This window comes from Cladophialophora carrionii (genome assembly GCF_000365165.1).
Source record: "Cladophialophora carrionii CBS 160.54 unplaced genomic scaffold supercont1.6, whole genome shotgun sequence".
Taxonomy (NCBI): Eukaryota; Fungi; Ascomycota; class Eurotiomycetes; order Chaetothyriales; family Herpotrichiellaceae; genus Cladophialophora; species Cladophialophora carrionii.
The window spans coordinates 2398052-2417984 of record NW_008481831.1 but is presented as its reverse complement, the minus strand read 5'-3'; the positions used below and the strand labels follow the sequence as shown (position 1 = coordinate 2417984).

General features: G+C 53.2%; 8 protein-coding genes across 8 annotated transcripts; 3 read left to right on the top strand and 5 right to left on the bottom strand.

Annotated features, from left to right (window-relative positions):
- Window positions 1–576: 576 nt before the first annotated feature.
- G647_07834 (uncharacterized protein) lies at window positions 577–1537 on the bottom strand (the record flags this gene model as incomplete). The annotated part of the gene is made up of 3 exons (XM_008732146.1): window positions 577–636; window positions 674–1253; window positions 1308–1537. 3 exons carry the CDS (start codon window positions 1535–1537, stop codon window positions 577–579), a joined length of 870 nt encoding a protein of 289 aa, XP_008730368.1.
- Window positions 1538–3098: 1561 nt separating this feature from the next.
- On the top strand, window positions 3099–4307 carry G647_07833 (uncharacterized protein; the record flags this gene model as incomplete). The annotated part of the gene is made up of 1 exon (XM_008732145.1): window positions 3099–4307. The coding sequence occupies one exon, from the start codon at window positions 3099–3101 to the stop codon at window positions 4305–4307; it is 1209 nt and encodes a 402-aa protein (XP_008730367.1).
- Window positions 4308–5001: 694 nt separating this feature from the next.
- Window positions 5002–6420, top strand: G647_07832 (uncharacterized protein; the record flags this gene model as incomplete). Its single annotated transcript, XM_008732144.1, has 4 exons — window positions 5002–5386; window positions 5449–5598; window positions 5676–6032; window positions 6101–6420. The coding sequence occupies 4 exons, from the start codon at window positions 5002–5004 to the stop codon at window positions 6418–6420; spliced, it is 1212 nt and encodes a 403-aa protein (XP_008730366.1).
- Window positions 6421–7239: 819 nt separating this feature from the next.
- On the bottom strand, window positions 7240–7806 carry G647_07831 (uncharacterized protein; the record flags this gene model as incomplete). Its single annotated transcript, XM_008732143.1, has 1 exon — window positions 7240–7806. One exon carries the CDS (start codon window positions 7804–7806, stop codon window positions 7240–7242), a length of 567 nt encoding a protein of 188 aa, XP_008730365.1.
- A 674-nt stretch (window positions 7807–8480) lies between these two features.
- G647_07830 (uncharacterized protein) lies at window positions 8481–10067 on the top strand (the record flags this gene model as incomplete). Its single annotated transcript, XM_008732142.1, has 1 exon — window positions 8481–10067. One exon carries the CDS (start codon window positions 8481–8483, stop codon window positions 10065–10067), a length of 1587 nt encoding a protein of 528 aa, XP_008730364.1.
- A 3960-nt stretch (window positions 10068–14027) lies between these two features.
- On the bottom strand, window positions 14028–14840 carry G647_07829 (uncharacterized protein; the record flags this gene model as incomplete). The annotated part of the gene is made up of 1 exon (XM_008732141.1): window positions 14028–14840. The coding sequence occupies one exon, from the start codon at window positions 14838–14840 to the stop codon at window positions 14028–14030; it is 813 nt and encodes a 270-aa protein (XP_008730363.1).
- Window positions 14841–15525: 685 nt separating this feature from the next.
- Window positions 15526–17255, bottom strand: G647_07828 (uncharacterized protein; the record flags this gene model as incomplete). Its single annotated transcript, XM_008732140.1, has 4 exons — window positions 15526–15748; window positions 15803–17031; window positions 17088–17138; window positions 17193–17255. The coding sequence occupies 4 exons, from the start codon at window positions 17253–17255 to the stop codon at window positions 15526–15528; spliced, it is 1566 nt and encodes a 521-aa protein (XP_008730362.1).
- Window positions 17256–17709: 454 nt separating this feature from the next.
- G647_07827 (uncharacterized protein) lies at window positions 17710–19653 on the bottom strand (the record flags this gene model as incomplete). The annotated part of the gene is made up of 1 exon (XM_008732139.1): window positions 17710–19653. One exon carries the CDS (start codon window positions 19651–19653, stop codon window positions 17710–17712), a length of 1944 nt encoding a protein of 647 aa, XP_008730361.1.
- Between the last annotated feature and the right edge of the window lie 280 nt (window positions 19654–19933).

Below are 19933 nucleotides of genomic sequence, written 5' to 3'. Positions count from 1 at the left end.
CATGACCGGTTCAGAGACACTCGTAATTCCAGGGTTGCCCTCGAATCATGTGTGGATGGAGATTCTACTGTGTACGCAGAACATCCACTCCCTTTGCACGTTTTGATATCGAGTCAGTATGCGCCAATTGCGAGTTGGAAGACTCTGGATTTCCGAATTGCTCATAAGATGATGCTCGCTCATTTCGCTCGCTTGACGCCCAAGTCTACCGTCATCCCTCTCCGGCTCGGCTTTCTCTTCGGAGGTTTACCTCGAATTGGTCTCGGTCGATTCCTCTCCTCGTGGTTCCCCATTTCATCACCGTCTCTCTCCATCTACTCCTATTGCCGTCCTTCACCCGTGAAACTGAAGGTCGTCTCGAATGCCGATCACCTGAACACGTGATAAATTCTATACACTCGGTCCAACTGATTGATAGGTAGATACAGAAGTTGCCAAAACCATGCAGCGGAACGCAGGCGGCGGAAGCGAGATAGAGGCCATAGATCGCCTTGTTGGGAGCGGCGATATTGTAGACGCGGTTAACGCTTATAGGGACCTGTGAGCAACGTTCGCATTAATGTCAGAATTCACAGCTCAATTCGTGTCCATCGGTGTCTTCAGGTTCCAAAACGGAGATTTTGGGTAGCATCGGAACTAAGGCTAAGGCAGATCTGGGGTAGACGAGACGTACCCAGGTCACAAACAAAACAAGCGTGCACAGAAGAGCAAATTTTGCGTATTTCCAGTGAATCCTGTCGAAGCGGGAAGACGACCGTCGCGAAGAAATCTGTTCGCTGTTTTGCAGTATTGGTTGATCGGAAGGCGAACGGCCCAGAGTACCAGCAGGGGAGGTCGGGTGCCAAGTGCCGAACGGTGATGAGGAAGTTGTGGTTTGGTATAGTGATTCTTGTGCGTAGGGGCCTCCTTGTAGCTGCCGCTCTAGGTCCAGGAGCTCGCGCGATTGAATCGGTGCGAGTGGCGAAAGGGGCTCGAGTCCTTTGAATTGAGGGGATGGCAGCTGTGAGCTCTGCTCGCCGTTCGTGGCTGTCACTACTGATCCTCCTGATTCTAAACTTACAGTGGGCCCAATAAAAGCTCGCGCGAAACTTGAGAATCGGCGCTCTCGTGGCACAGGAAAGCCGTCGGTGCCTAGAGCAAGCTCTTCCCTGTGTAGAGCGGATTGGGCTTTGGCGGACTTGACGCTATTACGAACACGAAGGATCTGCTTGCCGCTCAGAGCGAGGAAGAAGATGGCGATAGAAACGAAACACCTGACCTAGTTTAGAAACTGTTCCTTGAGAAGGCTTCTTGATAATGAAGCTCACCATATTGGCACGAAGAAGGCCACCAGCCGGATGATCGCGGACTCCTTAGCAATCCAACACCAAAGTGTCGCCGGGCCGTAGACAGTCTTGCCGTTCGGCCTCCAGAACAAGTAGGTGAAAGCTTGAATGAAAGGTAAGATGAATGCTAATAAGACCGCAACAAAATCGATCTTTCTCAATTCTGTCGCATTCCGTTTGGTCCGAACAGTCAGAAAGACATTAAACGCCATTATCATCACCTGTAGTACAAATTAGATCAATTGGTCCAAGTACACCGTATAGACGGGTGCATAGGGCTAAAGCGCACAAGTAAGGGGTCTGTCATCAAGAACCAAGTGAGAAGGAACCCTTGGGTCTGGCACCAAGCGGAATTCCGTCCAGCGTGTATGGGGGCCTGAGCCCAACTGTACGAGAGGCATCCAAAGAAGTTGGCGACAGCAATGGAGAACGCAAGCCGGTTGACGGGTTTCCGTAGCGGCGGATAGCTGAGGAAGCTGGTTATCGTAAAAGACGAGCCCGCCAATGACAGGCATGATGATATTCTAGCGACAATCTGAAAGTCTCGTAACTGCTCAGGGGAGAAAGTCTGGCTTGGTTGTTGGGACATCTCAGTTTCGGCATTGTGGCTTCACGTGGCTCGAGGTTTGAGGACTCTGCACGATTAGGTCCGCGGTCGAATTAGTCTACAAGCTCCAAAAGCAGACTCATTGGCACCTCTCACGCGCTCGCAGCGCTCTCAACGCAGGATGACTGCTACTTTCGTGGTCCAACAACTCTTGAACGTTGCATGGGACGTTGCTGAGGTGCGAAGGTATCGGAAATGCTCGCCTGAAAGGGAAGTGAGGATGGGGAAGAGGAGCCGGCCAGAGCAGCGTGCCTTAAAAGAATGAATGGCTTGAGTGCTTGATGAGTTAATCATGGGGAAACTCGCGGCTGACGCTCGAGCTTGGTGGAAATCGGCAGTGATCACCGGAGGTCTTACGACCTGAAAGTTTGACCGTGCTGACATACTCGACTGGTCAGTGGCCAGAATTGGCAGCATGTTGCTTGCTTCGACTACAGCCCATGGGAGTGAAGAGGTCAGAGCCGGTGAGCGAGCACATGGGCTACTGCAGGAAGCCGCGAGCTTGCCTTTCCCACTTTAGTACATATTCTGAGTTTAGCTGATTAAGAGCTGCAAGGCCGGGATATTTGAGCAGTCATAGGCCGACTTAAACGAGGTCATGAGGGGAGTTGAAAAGAGAATACGGAGTAAAGAGTAAGGGGAAGCGAGATTTGGAGGCTGGCCTTCAGCTTGCTCGATTCGCACGGCAGGATGTCCACATGAAACCGCTTACTGGAGTGGGTAGAGAAGCCGCGTGACAACATGGTGGAGGGGATGTTTTCGTGCTCGCGCAGCAGGACAGCTAGGATGGTTATAATCGTCGACTGCGATGGGTATCGTCGAGGACTAGCACTTCGAGGAATGCGAACAGATGTTGTGGCTGAAGCTCCAGCCTCACAGCGGGGCAGGTCGACTACTGTGGGCTCCACATGGCTGGGCGCCCACGCACCCAGCCACCAGCAGCCACCAGCAGCCACTGGGTGACTGGTGGGTGACTGGACAATCCTCAGCGCTTACATAAGTCAAGCGGTGAAATTGATTTCATCAGGCTGCCCGGCACAGGGGTTTCCGATCGTGGCTTCTCAGTTTCCCCAACAATCTCAAGCCGTAATGTGAGCTTCATCTTTCCACGGTCTGCCGGACCACCTGATTCTTCTGGCGCATCGCTCATTCGACAATCCCACAATATGGCAGTAGATGTGGCAAACAATGCGACATTACGAACTGGGTCTGCCGATCCCGAAAAGGCGGCTGCGGATCTAGCGACACAAGTCGGGCAGGTGAAAATTGAGGACGACACAACCCAGGCGGTAGATATACCTGTGCACGATGTCAAGGGCGCGAATGAGATTGCTGTCGCCGCCAACGGAAACCAAGCAGAGAAACAGCCCGAAAACGCATCATCTGCTCCGAAGCTGAACCTCCCTCGCACCGCCGCTGATGGTCTTATCAAAACACCGTTAGCCGAGCCTCTAGAGACCTCGAAGCCGGCCGTGAGGCCAGCATTGACGGCGGAACAGGAGACAAAATATGCCGCACTCTACAAGAATGTGACTGCATGGACCGAGATACCAGAGACATCAGCCAAGGGATCCAAGTCCACAGCCATGACAGACTCGGAGCGCATGTTCCTGACACGGGAATGTCTGCTTCGCTATCTCAGAGCTACAAACTGGAATGTGGCACAAGCTGAGACCCGACTGAGAAATACGCTGGTATGGCGACGCGAGTATGGCCTCGAGAAACACACAAAGGACTATATCTCTATCGAGAATGCCACTGGCAAGCAACTGATTCTGGGGTGGGACAACGAAGGCCGAACATGCCAGTACATGCGGCCGTCCAAACAGAACACCGAGCGGAGCGACAGGCAGATTCAGCATTTGGTCTTCATGCTTGAGCGATCGATTGATATGATGCCGTGCGGGCAGGAGACTTTGGCATTGCTCATCAACTTTGCAGAGACCAAGTCCGGCCAAGGGGCAACCTTGTCGCAGGGCAAGCAAACGCTCAATATTTTACAGAACCACTATCCGGAGCGGCTCGGAAGGGCTTTGGTGACCAATGTGCCCTTCTACATCTGGGGTTTCTTCAAGCTGATCACTCCATTTATCGACCCTTTGACGCGTGAGAAGATCAAATTCAACGAGGACTCGGGCATCCATGTACCTCGAGAGCAGCTGCTGAAGGAGAGTGGTGGACTGGTGGAATTTGAGTACGACCACGAGATATACTGGCCGGCGCTCAATGACTTGTGCGAGCTGAAGCGGCAACAGTACCGGGCACGATGGGAGAAGGGCGGGAAGAGGATCGGAGAGTACGAAGGGTATCTTAAGGGAGGAGACGAGAAGTCGTTGGCTGAGCGGGAAGCGGAAGCGGGCCAGTCGTCTGCTTAGAAGGAATACTACTAGTGATTGGCGGCGTCCATGGCACTTCAAGCGATTCAATAGACCAGGCACGGGCGTAGGCACAGGCGCAGGCACAGGCACAGGCACCGAAGACCAGATAGATGATAGGAACAGGAATAGGAACAGGAACAGGAACAGGCATCTTGTCTTGTGACCTCCAACCTCTGGTGGACTGCGTTCTCGGCTGATCTTCACATGCTATTTTAGCTTCTGACTATTAATTAAGCCACCGATTCTTGGTGAACCGGTCACCCCTCTCTCCCGGGTTCCCTCCATTTCGAGTCGGATCAAGTCTCCGGGCTGGCAGCCCTGTACAGAGTAACCGTGAACGGGAGCGACGGAGCATGGCAGGCAGCTCGCCAATACGAGACCGACGTAGTACAGTACTTTATGCTTTGCAGAGTAAGGCTCCTTGCATACGTAGTTGTGCTCAACGGCCTCTCGTTGTGTGACCGACGATCACTTCTCCTTCACTTCACTTTCTCGCCTCGACCCGCTCTGCCCTACCCACTTTCCTCTCCCTCCTCCAGCTTTGACTTGAGCAGACTGCCCGCTCTCCCACGTTTTCTCCCCACTCTTCCTCGTCCATCGTCCTTTGTCGAAGCAACAAGAAAATCTACCGTCACGCGCGCCGGAGCAATACACCTGTCAAACACAAAACCATGCAGTGTGGTCGATCGCCATGTCAGAAGATACAGAGGTGACACCGGCGCAGACGCCTACCCCGCCATACGGCCAGCCCAGCGGGCCTCATCAGCAACAGCATCAGCCGACGCGCTCTCAACATAGCACTCCTCCTTCTTCTCACTCTAGCTACGATTCCCAGGCCACATTCGTGCGCCCTGCAGATCTCCTCCGTCCGAAACCAGCGCCGCAACCTTCGGCACCTCCGTCGCGGCCTCAGCCTGAAAGTCAGATAGACCGAGATGAAAGAGCCGGGCTACAAGCGTGCCGGGATTTCCTCCGCGCGCGCAAGTGCTATGACGTGCTGCCACTGAGTTTCCGACTGATAGAGCTGGACGTCGGGCTTACGGTCAAGGAGAGTCTGCAGATTATGGTACAGTGCGGTATGTCTCGAGTCGCAAGACCGGACGGATGAAACGAGGCAGTCGAACTAACTTCCTGGAAGGCATCGTCTCTGCGCCGCTATGGGACTCGAATACCTCCACCTATGCCGGTCTCTTGACGGTGAATGACTACCTCAACGTCGTGCGATACTACAATCTCCACGCCGATAAGCTGAAGGATGTCGACAAACTCCTTCTCAGTGACTTGAAAGGTACGCTCTCTGTCCCTGTCTATGGGCCATGTCCAACCTGACCTAATCCACTCGCTGACTCACTCGTCTTGTGCTAGACGTCGAGAAAGTCCTCAATGTCCGGGCGCCCGAAACTGTCAGCGCCTCTCCAGAAGCGATCCTCTACGACGCGTTACGGAAGCAGCTGGTCTCCCGGGCTCGTCGCATACCTCTCGTGTCCTATGATTCCGACACACAGCGCACCATGGTCACGTCGGTAATAACACAATACCGCATTCTCAAGTTTATTGCCATGAACGTGAAAGAAACCGACATGTTGAAGAAACCACTTGCAGTCATCAAGTTGGGCACCTACACGGAGATTGTGAGGTGTAGTATGGATAGCAGTGTGTTGGACGTGGTCGACATCATGGTCACCAAGAATATCAGTTCCGTGCCTGTAGTGACGACGGAGGGTAAGCACCTCATCCTTTCCTACAAGGCTTCACCGGAACTAAGTCCTGCTAATGTACCTTCTTGATAGGCGTCCTTCTCAATGTTTTTGAAGCCGTCGACGTGATCGAGATCCTCAAATCCGGCGACTACGGCAATCTGACCTGGACTGTTGGGCGTGCGCTCAGTGCTCGCTCTGCCACACATCCGGGCATATACTGCTGCAGCATCGACGACGGCCTAGACACCATCTTTGAAACGATCAAGAAGAGCCGTGTGCACCGCATGATGGTTGTGGATGACAGCAACGTGCTCAAGGGTGTCTTGAGTCTGAGTGACATTTTGCATTATCTGCTCGTGGACGGAGAGGAGCACGGCCATGTCGAAGGGAGAATGACTCTTGGCGCGTGAGTCTCGCAATTAGCGGTAGTTATAAACATCGAGGTTCGAGAGAGGAGAAGCAAGAGCGACAGCGAGAGGTGGTGTGCTCAGAGTCCAGCCGGCAATAGAAGGCGTTAAAAAAGGTCGAGTATTGAATGACGGACTTGAGCAATCCGCAGGCTTCGTCGGAATACGGAGGATACCAGCACTGGATCCAACAGGAGCATAGCCCGGCGTTACCAATCAATGGCGCGGGTCACGGACTGGCTTAAGAATGGGTGGATGGATGAATGGCTAAAACTAGATGGACGACCTGAATGTGCTTTATGAAGATTTGAGAACACGATGCAGAATACCGTCAGATTCAAATGATGCATGCTGTTGAGGCTGATAGAGACAGACTCCGGAACCCTCTTGCTCGGATACGATGACATGTAATACATTCCATCACTCCATGGGTTGGTCCTTACTCCACGGGCGTAGTGAAGGGGAATCATGTTCGCCAGCTGGGATCGCATTATGACTGTCGTTGCAAGTAATTAATTAGCAACTAGACAAGGCACTATCCGATGTTTCTGACCGAGTAGGGATCCCTCTACGACTCCGAGTCACTCCAGTCTTTCTTGGTATGACGGAGTAAGGACTACCGGTTCCCCTTCAGTTCGTTCGCAAGCCACAAACCAACGATGAGCCACAGCTGTAGTTCTCGCATAATTGGCAGAATGCCGTGCTTGCTCACAGGTCGGCTCTGTCTCAGATATTTGTGGAATTACTGCACGAAGAGCCTCGTGTGTGCGAATTTGTTGTGATCCGTTTGGCACCTTGCTTTTCTGGCCAACCTCCATCCCTTCACAGCTTCAACTCTCTAGCATCGTGGGGGGCCTTCGTCGCATTGTTCTGAGATCGCTTCCGCCACTTGAGGCGCAGAAGGCGTTGGGTTCCCTCCCACTCAGTCGGAGATTCAGGTCCCAAAATGAGGCACTCGCGGCCGTCTTCCTGGATGAGCTCCGCCTGGCGGACTTGCAAGGTATTGATCAAGTTCGGATGCATGCTGATTTGGGCGTGGTGGACGATCGTCTGGGGCTTGCCGGGGTCCTCGTCAAGGTAGAATGGACCGCCGTACGCCATGGTCTTCTTCGCGGCAGTAGCCAGTTCTTCGGTGTTGCCGTGTTTCCAGTGGTGCTCGAAGGGTTTCAGGTTCCCCTCTTGTAGCAGAGCCGCCATGTACCCGTCGCTACTGTACATGATTTGTCCTTTGGCCTCATTGCCCATGGGGTAGACAATGTCGTCTGGATCCTCGGGATTGATGGCGATGTAGTAGACGAGATCCCAGGTGCCGATGATCTGCGATCGAAAAGATGTCATTGCTGCAGGCGTGGAGGTCTGATCTTGGGGTACAGGAGTGGAGGCGGACATTTTGGTATTTCAAGCTTGGGAATGATGCAGGTTTGCACGAAAAGGAGACTGAGAGCAGAGATAGGATTGTCAAGTGCGGCAAACAAGCAAATGGTTCTGCGTCCGGGTGATGTTTGTGCTATGCGGAGGGGTGGTCAAATGGCATGGAAAGGCAACAGAGTCGCAGCTTGATATTGGGAGGGCAGGAGCCGCAGACGAGCCAGCATCACTTGCGTCCTTCCTGCACGGCATCTGTGACTCCTTTACCTTGACTTCGTGAAGTCCGGTTGACAAACCGTGAAACTTCTCACGGCATGCGAGCTTGTCTCCACTTGATGAGGTAAAGCATGCTCACTTGATTTCAGATGGGCGTATGTTGCGTTTGAATATCCCTGCACAGATGGCTGCGCCCTGAAGCAATGTTCAGCTGATGGGGATTAAGTGTGAAGTGACATGAGATTGAGACGAGTTTCAAACAGACTGTCGTTGGAGCTTCAAAACCATTCGGCTGTAAATTGGTTGAGCACGGACTGTCTGCTGTGACGTAGTACTCGATGTGCTGCATACTCCGCCGTATCTGCAACCGATGGCAAACGGCCTACGGAGTACAGACTCTACGATTGCTGTGACTGGTAGAGTCAACACCACACATTTCTGAAGTCTAGTCCGCCTGCTGGTTGCAGGGCATTCTCAGCATGCCACCGCCTATGCCCAATCCCGCGAAGCGGTTCACTGCAAATCCCGCAAGACCCGTTGGAAGGTATCGTCCGGGCAAGCCAGTTGCGGAGCAAGAATCCTCTGACGAAGAAGAATCAGAGGAGGAGCAGCCAAGTCAGAAACCACCGCAGAGAAGACCGCAGCCGTCCCGACCGCAGCCCGCAAAGCCCCAGGCACAGAGACAGGAAGAGAGCGAGGATGAGGATGAGGAAGGATTTGTTACAGACGACGAGGATGGCACCACTGCCACGGCGCCCAAAGTGGGAACACCACAGAACAAGGCTCCAGCTATAGGCTCGCGGTCGGACACTGCAAGGCAAACAGACATCAAACAGGAGTCTGAAGACGAGGAAGACGAATCCGAAGACGAATCCGAAGAAGAGGACGAAGAAGAGGACGAAGAAGAGGACGAAGAAGAGGAAAGTTCCGAAGACGACGCCCCTCGGCGGAAGTTCCAACGTCCTACGTTTATCAAGAAATCAGACCGAAACCTATCAGCTACCCCACAAGCCTCCAATGCTACACCCGAAGCGATCACAAATGGCACGCCTGCTCCCGACTCCGAAATGGACACACAAGCACGGCGGCTTGCACAAGCAGAACTTCTTATAAAAGATAAACTCGAACGAGATGCAATTGCTCGCGCGCAAGGGAAGAAGGCATGGGACGATGACGACGACGTCCTCCCCGAATCGATGGTAGATGACACAGACGGCCTCGACCCTGAAGGCGAGTATCAAGCCTGGAAACTCCGCGAGTTGAAGCGTCTGAAGCGAGATCGCGAGGCCCTGATCGCACGAGAGAAGGAAATCGAAGAAATCGAACGGCGGCGGAATCTTACTGCGGAAGAACGTGAAAAAGAAGATAAAGAATATCTCGAGAAACAAAAGGCCGAGCGCGAGGAGAATCGCCATGAAGCTTCATACCTAGCTCGGTACCACCACAAAGGTGCATTCTTCCAAGGCGACGAAGCAGCGGAAATCCTGAAGAGACGAGACGTCATGGGCGCACGCTTCGAAGACCAAGTATCTGACAAGTCCGCGCTACCAGAATACATGCGCATACGTGACATGACTAAACTAGGCAAGAAAGGAAGAACGAGGTACACGGATATGAAGAACGAAGACACGGGCCGATTTGGTGAGGACGTAAAGAGATGGCGAGGAAGTGGCGGTGGATCTGGCGTTGGTAGGAACGGTGATTCCGTCATGAGAGGCGTCGACGAGCGGTTCTTACCTGATGATCACCGAAGCGGAGGGACGCCTGGCCCAACGGGTGCAAATGCGAGTGTTGTTGCATCACGACGCGAGAGAGGTCCAGACTATGATAGGGACAGGGAGGGCGACAGAGATGAGTATCGAGACTCATATCGTTCCCGAGACAGAAGCCGGGATCGGAGAGATGAAGGCCGCAGGCGAGATCCGGATAAAGACAGGCGGAAACGCTCATACTCTCGATCACGATCTCGTTCCCGGTCGCCTCGAAGACGGAAGAGAGACCATTCATACGAGCGAGACCCGAGAGAACGCGACGACTACCGCCACAGAGACGGTGTCAGAGCTTGAGGATCCAGAGCAAAACAGAAATCAGTTGATGATCAAGGAAGCCTGGACATAAGAGGTAGCTACCTCCCGAGCAGGTTCCTCATTCGCAGACAGCATGGCAGCCCATGTGTCTGTTTCAACAAGGCTGTCGCAATCGATGTGATATGGCAGTCAATTGAAGGTACTCATGTCATGTTTGAGCTGTGCCGCTACTCGAAGACAATATCATTCTATGCGGAGTCCTATGTGACTGCGAGAACACTGGAATTGATCTCGTCCCGAACGAATGGCGACCCGACGAAAGACCCCAGTATGTGTTTCGAGGCTGATATCAATCTGCCCCAACCATTCTCGAAAAGAGTGGCCCGCAAAGGTAAGTGGATAGCCGCAGGAGTCGGACATTGTTTTATATCAACCTCATTCCGCATCATGGCGTACACTCCCAGTTCGTCTGTGGTTACGCTCTCAAAGCTGAGAGTTCTGAGAAGATCGAACACATTGCCAGGAGCTGGTGTTGGTCTATCCGCTTCTGACCGTTGGACGCTCGATTCGCACGCTCGGAACTCGTCTCGACTCATCTCGTGGGTGAGACGCTTCTATCCGCAAGTCCCTCATGTCACACTCTTCGTCGCTGCCTACATACCGTCACTCCGTCCCTGGCACCCTGCCTCACTATCTGTTATTGATATGGCCACTCGTGTTGTCACAACGGTACATCTTTGCTTGTCCCTGATTCCCAAAAACATCAGCATCACTATCGACGACCTGCACCTAAATGCCATTTGTTTGAAGCCTTGAATTGAAGTATAACCAAAGGCTGCTGCTTCAGCAATTCGTATTCTCGCATCTGCGCCATGCTAGACTCTACCACGATTACCCCAATAGTCCACAGACACAGAAGATAGAGTAAAGCCTTGCACACACACCTCACCGCACACACCAAATACAATCAAATATATTATACCCGACTTCAGCTTCCGCCTCCACACGACACGAAATGACTTCTAGAGGTATACCTCGACCCCCTTGTCCATGAGTATCAGAAACTGCGCTGACCTTTGTTCAACGTACAGGATCCAGCTATCAAACTCGCCCGGTCAAAGCAGCAGTCGCAGCCACAGCCGCAACCGCAACCGTCGACCGTCGTCCCGAGAAAAGGAAGCATAGATGTAAAGTCGTCCACTTCAGCCTGGGGCCAGTCTCTCCTCCGCTGCCGTCTCCGCAACCGCGTAACAAGCGACGTCCTCGACGCAAGCATACCAAGGCTGTCGATCCGGACGCCCGACGCCACGCTCTAGCCCCGAGCGGAGGCAGCATCCACGGCGAAGGTCGCAGGAAAGGACTGCCCAGAGACGAGGCCACCACCACCACGGTGGTGACGGCGGTAGCCGATCATGTGGATGATAATATTGCTCCTTCTCGTCCCTCTCCTTCTCTTGCTCAAGTCGAGTCCGATACACGCTGCCTACCCACTTGTCCTCGTCCTTTCCCCCAGAAATCCATATCCACGAACGACCCCTCTGGCTGCGGATCTCGACCTTTGCGTACAACCACGGGTAGTCACGTATGGATACGGTAAGTTGCTCCTCTCTCCCTTGATGCCATCTGCGATACGCGATACGCGATTGCGATATGCGATACTAATGCCACGACTATCTTCACCAGGCGTGAGTGGCCACGGTCCCGTCTCGGGCATAGATATGGGTATGGATATGGAAATCGCCCTGTGTGATCCGCTTTGTCCGGCGAAGCCACAGACGCAGACGCAGACGAAGCCACAGACGCAGACACCTCCTCGCCCTCAACCTCGACTGTACGAGTACGAGTACGAGGACGGAGCAATCCATGGGAACAGGAATGGGAACCCTTCTCCTGATCTCGGTACCAAGACCAAGACCAAGACCAAGACCGCCTTGGGGGTTTGTGCCGTCGAGATGGTTTCTGTGGCGGCGTAGCACTACAGCACAGTAGCGCTATGGTTCGAATTCGATTACCCACTGCTCTGCACTGCTCTGCACTGCACTGTAATTCTGGCTTGGGTGTATTACTGGTGCTGGTGCTGGAGTGGTCGTGGTAAAGATACTGTACTGGCCTTTATGCCTATACTGCGCATGTAAGCATCGAGCATTCTATATTCCACATCGCATGTATTCCATATCGCATGTATTTCATACTGTATGTTGTATATTGTATATCCTCAACCGAGGAGTTCTAACTCGGACATGAATTCTGGTGTCTGCGGGGTAAAACCAACGACCAAGCTCCCTATATACGCCTTTTCCGCTGTAGAGAACCAGAGAGTAGACGTTCACTACTGTGGCAAAGAGCGACGGTGAGGGTATAAATGGGCATAGATATGGTATGGTACGTACGTATACACATCTAATCTATAGTTCGAGCAAGGAGCTGTGCGAAATGGTAAGAGGGTCAGATGGTCAGTTTCACCAGGAGAGCCTCGGATGGGATACATGATGTGATTCATAAACAGAGGACTTTGCGCCATGTGCATGAGAAGAGCGTGCTCGCGGTCGCGGTCATGATGGCACTCGAGCAGATAGCTAATTAGCCAAGCAGATAGCTGGATAGACATACGGAGTACATATCGACAGACAGCTAAAATGTTGCAACCACGCTGTGACCAGACCGTATTCTACCGTCCAGTCTACGTGGATGACCGGCCTAGGGGCTGATACATGGTTGCTTCTGCATTCGTGGCTGCTTCTACGATCGTCCCATCCCAGGCGTGTCGGTGGGTACAGAGTACTCCGTACAGTTGCTGTAAATATCGTCGCTGACAAAGTACAGTAGTGGACGGTGACGAGCGTGGATTGTCCAATGGGTAGGTTTCTCAACTGAGACCGTGGATTCGAGTTCGTCATAGCATAACTCGTAGCTATAGCCGTAGCCACACGAATGGACATAGCGCTCGAATACAGTAACTACAAATAAGACTAAACCCCTGGAAGGGTGCAACCTCTTGTACACAAGCATCATTATGCTACTACCACTACTAGTGCCATTGTCTTGGCCAGGCTTTCCTTCGCCGTCCCTGATTATAATTGACTTATGTCCTCGTCTTACACCTTCACTCGAGGATCGGGCTCAAATGCAAGGACCCCAGCCTCGAAAACTCCCAGACGACCGGCCGAGGCCGGCTAGTACAATGTTTCATGTGCCGGGATCAAGGTTACCAAGGTTGCACCGAATCCGTGTTCATCTTTGACTGCCAATCTGCTCTTCAGTCTTGGTGTTCAATATACTGAACCATCCGGGATAGCCGCATAAAAAAAAACCGCCCCAACCTGGCGAGTGACGCCTAAACTCTAGCCTTGTCGAGCTTGAAATGGACTGATTTCTAGAGCGATTTATCTGGAGCACTAGCACTCCTGGCTCTGTGATCCACTGCATCTGACGTAGTCCAATGCCCATGCCTTGTCCCATGACATCTGTCAAGACCGGTCCGAATGTGGTGGCTGCAAAGCCAGTCTTGGTTGAGACTTGATGCTTCGGCAGACTCATAATGAGTCGATCCTGAACACGGATACATGACCGGATCCGAAAGGTGCGCTAGGGGCCAAAGTTTGAGAGACCAGCCGAGGCGGGAAGGATTGTGCGCCGTTGTCTGGATCGTATAGCGGATGGAGCCAGACACGGGATGTGTGGTATAGCGGATGGAGCCTTATCCGAAGCGAGTTGACATTCTTCCCTGCGCACAGATGCTGGATTTCCGGCGCTGGGCAGCTGAGGGGACTGCTGCATGTACCGCCGTGCTGAGATGCGAGAACAACATGCCCGATCCAATTGGTAGAGCTTGTGACCAAGGTGATTAGTGTACCGCGTCGTCTGTCAAGTCAACGCACATGTGCACCATTCCTCGGACAGTCTATTTTGGGCGCAGTTGATCAACCGGCTCACTGCATCGCCACTGCATCATCTGGTCGTCGGTGCTCACTTGTCTGTTTTCTCCCTCGGGCCTGCGTCTCACTTGACACCCTGCCTTTCCAGTTCCCTCTCCCTCTCGAGCACAGATTCCTCGAATTTGATGAGAAACACGGTCCGATTAGGCCACACGTCCGTGCTGGTGTTATGCGCGCTGGCCTTACAGGCGAAGCCCGCCGCATCGCAAACCCCCTCGATGATCCCGGCAATGTACGCCGCAACCGCCAGTTGATTCATCTCCTTCGGTACCGAGATATACTGATTCGTCAACGGCGTGTTGTCGATGATCATATACTCTCCGGGGTTCGTCGTGCTTTGCTCTAGACTATCCGCCGGCCGCGAGAACAACAACGGATACAACTTCGTCGTCAGCAGGTTCAGCAGCGGCAACAGCCTCAATGGTCGATTGGAATCCGCTCGACCACTCCCGCTGCTCCCTCCTCCACTGGTACTGGACCCGCCCATTGGAGTCGCCCTGTAAAGCAGGAGATCCAACAACTTGACACCCAGGGGATAGCCCTGCTCGTTCAATCTTTTCTCAAAGTCCTGGATGCCCTTAACTCTCTTGTGCGCATAAGAGACCATCTCCATGAACAGATACGCGAAGCTGGATCTTGACAATTCGGCATTGCGCGAGCGGTTGAGGTTGCGGTCGTAGATGGTCTTCCTGGTGGACGGATAGCGCAGTGTGGAAGTGGAGGTTATGGAGGTCGGTGTGCCTGAGGAAGGGCGGTCGCTACGATCAGGTGCGATTGTCGTGGCCGATGAGGAGGCGGAGTACTGGGAGAGATGCCTGGAGGGGGACGAGGTGTGACTGGGGGGATAGTTCGTCAGGGAGGAGGGAATGGCGGCCATTGATCTCTACGGGCGGAAGCAGTAGAGCAAGCACTGAGTTCTATATCATCTTAGCGACATTGCGTGGAAAAGCGAGGTGTGTGGTGTTCACGAGCATGGCTTGGTAGACGAGGTACGGAGTACTGTACTTTATGTACGGAGTACGGAGTACTCCCCCGTAATTATGTTCAAGGTACGAATTGCGATTCACTGATCTCAGAACGAGAAAGGAATGTTTTCCGAGTTCGCTCTGCGGGGAAATGCCTCGCTCCACCTTCCCCATCAGCTTTCTATACCCCTCGCTAGCGACATCGTCAACTTGATGATACTGGATGCTTCGCTGACCGGGACGGCAAGGGTTCGTGTATGCAGCAGACAGGCAGGAAATCTTCGCATACCACAGCTATCAAGTTGGGAGATTCCAGCTGCCCACAAGCTAGGAATATGGATGACTACATATTTCCGATTGAGGCCATTTGAAGTGCGGTATGAAGTGAGCCGGCAGGTACAGCACCATTCACATACTTTGGTCAAGGTGGCTAAGCTGGCTTCTGTGCTGGTAGTAGCAGATCTCCCCTGAACATCTCAGCCCTGACCACCGTTCTCGACCAGCATGGACACTGCCTCCATCATTTTTGGACCGTCTCAACGATCCATGTCTAGGAAGTGCATGTCCATTGCAAGGCAAACCCCGCCTGGGTCGGGGTCACCCTGTCAAATCCGCTTCTTTCTTGTTTATGTGTCGATCATTGTGTATAGTCTTCTCCTCCCATTCGTGGAACGCCTTCTGTCGCTGTCTAGAATTCCATTGTAATGTTCGGGATATACTGTTGACCCAATCTTCACTTCGACGCCCCGGAGGCATGACGTTTGCAAAGGGGTATCTCGAGGCCGAGATTGTCACATAGTCGCCGGGGAAGAGTTCGATTCTGTCATTCCTGTCAGTTTCGGTCCCGCTACAGAACCAGGCCTTTGCATTATACCTTTCTCTTCCATCGAAGCTTGCCCAGGAATTCGACCTTGCGTCATACGGCACGCCCAATCGAAGCACGATGGTGTCTGGGAGAATGATCGGGCGAAACGACAGCGTATGAGCACAGATAGCCGTTACAAGGATCACCGGATTCTCCGGGTGACACAGCGATCCACCAGCAGCAAGATTGTACGCGGTCGAACCGGTGGGAGTGGCCACACAGATTCCGTCCGCTTGTACCGTCGTCAGGTGTTCTTCATCTCCAAAGAGCTCGATCGTAGACATGGTCGGGTTAGGTCCCCTGTCCACGACAATATCGTTGAGGATCTCGAACGTCCGGTCGGGTTTGTGCGTGTTTCGATCATCGGCCTCTTCACCGATCAACTCTTCCACAATGTCGCGGTGCTCGGCGTCGTCGTCGCGTTTGTGGGACCGCATGACCGTGCCTTCGAATCGTAATCGCAGGCTGATCGACACGCCGTCTTTGAGCGCTTGTGAGAGAATGTGCTGGTAGTTTTCAAAGTCGAACTTCGTGAGGAAGCCCAACGAGCCCAGCGCGAACGACAAGACGGGCGGCACCACCCTTTGAAACAGCCAGCTCGCGTACAGAACGGTGCCGTCGCCGCCGAGGGTAATGACAAAGTCGAAGGTGTGCGGATGTCTCCGAGCCAGCTCCGTGTCCCAGTATTTGAGGCGGTCTCCAAAGCTGGGGTCTTCAGCGACAAGGCCTTCGGCATCGAAGGTCGGGTTCTCTTTCAAATTATCCTCGACGTAGACGATATAGGGCACAGACCTATCCTTGGACAACAGCCATCGCGTCACCTCCCGCGTCTTGACGATCAACGTCTTGTCATAGATCTTTGTGAGCAGGAAAATCGCCCGCACTTTCAGCTTGACCTTGAGATTGCCCAGTCTCTTCGCAAGGGTGCGTACACTGATAGCCATGTCGCTCAACTGCTTCTTCGTGAGCAGGCGAGATTGCGTCGTGCGCACGAGGTCTTTGCTCGAATCCCAGTCATTCTGGCCCGATTTAGCCTCCGGTTCGACCTCGTCGATCTGTTCCAGTTGGGACTCGACTTTCGGTTGTTGACCGAGGGAGCTCTTCTCGACAAGCTTGTGGACGAGGCATTGTGACATTGAGCGGCCAGGTGTGTGTCTCTTGGGCCTTTCCACCGTGGGGGTTTCAAGGAGGACGGTGGACGACTTGCGGCGGCGCGCTCCTTCGGTGTCGAAGACAACCTGTGTAGAGGATTCTTCAGCCATCTGGTGAGGTCTGATGACACGGGAAAACTCACCTCGATCTTTCGATTGTATTCGTCTTCACTACTGGAGCCGCTATGGTGAAACTGCCACAACGACTCGTGTTAGATTGTTGGCCCAACATCTGTGGTGGGACATACATCATCGTGGATGCGGTCGCCAATACTGTGGCTCAATTGAGGGGCAGCATTCGGGTTCGACATGTCGTCGCGAGTGAGGAAGGGAGACGGATGGCTCACTCAGGGATCCATGGTCAATAAAATGGGCGCCGATGCATTGTATCTGCCTCTACCGGGCTTCATCTGAGAAGAGTCTTGATGAACTATGTCCAATGACGAAAGACTCGCATGAACCACGGCGTCGATGGCCCGCTACGGCTGCTTATGTAAATCTTTCTGAGGTTATTTACTGACTAACAGCCCTTTTCTGGAAAATACATCAACCCGATGGCATCGGCATAGGGAGAGGCACCCTGTACTGGTGTAGTGAATGTGCAAGGCCCATCGTCCAAGCCGATCGAGGCCCGGAAAAGGACGTGGGATGCCCGATGCTATTCGAAATGTGGTCCTATCTATGCAAGAATCAAATGCTTCGCTCATTGGGTATCATGCTGTTTGTTCTCTGTCATAATCATAATATCGTCACGACCTGCTCAGGTCAAAGTACTGACACGACCGGTGATCCTGTGGCATGCGCGTCTTGCGCATGATCCGGTACATCAGTTGCCGTCTTCATGGCGGGGAATATCAACCCGTGTTGCGTGTCATGGACTTGAGCCGGAGTCTTGAAAGGCGAGCTGCTCTCAGACGACGCAGGTGTCGTGTCTGGCGAAGCGTCGCTGTCGATGGCGGTTTCAGAAGATGACCCAAGTATATCATCATCGGAAAGTTTGCCCATTATATCTTCCGGTGCGTTCATCTGGTCCTGGACTGACCCTCGGAGAGTCCGCGGAAATCCAGCCTCAACCTCCTCCATGTCAAGCTCGGTACGGATGGGAGACGCCATCTCCTGGACCGCGACCTCCTTGTGTGGTCCTAGTGTAGGCAGGGAGGATGCGGCTTCGTAGAATAGCATGAAAGCATTCCCACGGGCCAGCACTTCGTCCTCGGAGATCTTGGTCACTCTCTCGTCGTTGAAGGAAAACCAGTCCTTATTTCGCTTTCCCAGTGCAATGTAGTGGCCATCATGGTGGCTACCGTAATGTGTGACAACACATTTCAGCTCGTAAACGGCCTCAACCGCATTATCTTTGGCGTCAAGTGGAGCACACCATCTACTCAAAAAGTCTAATCTTGCCGGAAAGCTGACCGGTGCCGTGTTCTTCAGTTGATTCCCGTAGTTATCGAAAATGCTTCGGTTGATGTGCAAAACCAGATCCTTGGGTAGACGTCCGACAGTGATCTGTTTTGCTTTGGTGCGCAGGACGGACTGGATCTTCTTTTCCGCGTCGTTACTTGATTCCACGGCTTCCTTGTTGGAAACCTCTGTGGCTTTGGTGCCTGTCTCAGCTCGCGCTAGTCGTGTACAGTTTTCACACTCGACTCCCTCAATATCCTCTGGTGCGGTGAATTCATCGAGCAAGGCCTCGACATTGCTTTCAAGTTGCAGCCCAAGATTCAATGTCAGACAATTGAACTGGGTGAGGGAGAGACCTTCGGTGAAACCGCAAGTCTCACATACGAGGCACTGTGCGGTCATTCCTTCAATGGGATTGCGCAATTCGTGCCGTGGTAGGTTTGAGGATGAACCGGCGCGACCGACACTGCGCCCTTGTCGTACTGCAGTCTGCCCTTCCAGGACCACCCGGGTGGTGGCGTCCGATGGTTCCACGGTCTCTAGACACTGCAGACCAGCGGTGATAGAACGTCTCAGGCGCTGTGAATACTGTTTCGCCTCCTTCTCAACCGCTTCAAGAACCCGCGAGAAATATTCTTGCGCATCCTGCTGCTGCCAACTATCCATGGATTTCAGCACTCTGGGGGTCCAAAGAACGGTCGTCCGACAACTCGAATCCGCCAGTTGCTCAAGAAAAGCGACCAGGGCTCGGTGGGTGGGCGCAGATATGTCATATGTGTCGCACAACTTCTCACTCTCCACCATGTACTCGAAAAATGCTGGCAGAGAGGCGAACCCTTGGAGGACACTGTTCTGATAGCAGGAATTGTCCCAGTTGCCCAGACCGGGAGGCCCGATATCACTGCCCAAGGACATCAAGGGACCCGACAGAGTCCTCACCTTCCGCAGTGCCAGGGGTAATTGTGGCTGTCCAAATATCCTCCGCACTGCCTCTTGTTTTGCAAGCATGTCCCCGAAGTTGGCCGGCTTGAATTTTGCTTCTTCCGGAGCTAGGTGCCCAAGGCGGACCAAACCATATTGCATGGCGTAAAGCAGAGGAGACGGGATAAGATATAAAACCACTTCGTAGATGGATCGCTTGATTGTGGACGGCCAGGCGTCGAAGAAGGATAGGGCATAGTATCCCAATATCAGCAAGGCGACGGTAGATATGATCTTGGTCTGCGTAGGGTACGAGGTGATCTGAGCCTGAGACCCAAAGTCGTAGGATGGGCTTTCGTTTGCCCTAGCCGGGAGGTTGCTCATGTCGATCTGAAGGACGCGAATCGGGGGCTTTCGAGAAGGCGCACGCTATTCGAAAGGCGGGTGGAGGAGTTTCTCCCATGGGTACCGGTTCGAATGGAGGGATGGGGGAAGGAGAGAGCGTTCCGTGTAGCTATGGCGATGGATATTTCAGTTCGATCGCGTTCTGCAGTCATCACCAGGCTGCTTTGATGACGAGCAAACAGTGTAGTGCATCAAGAGGCAAATGCGGAGGTGACATGGCAATTATCCAACTGCGGCCATTGTGAGCAGCCTTGGCAAC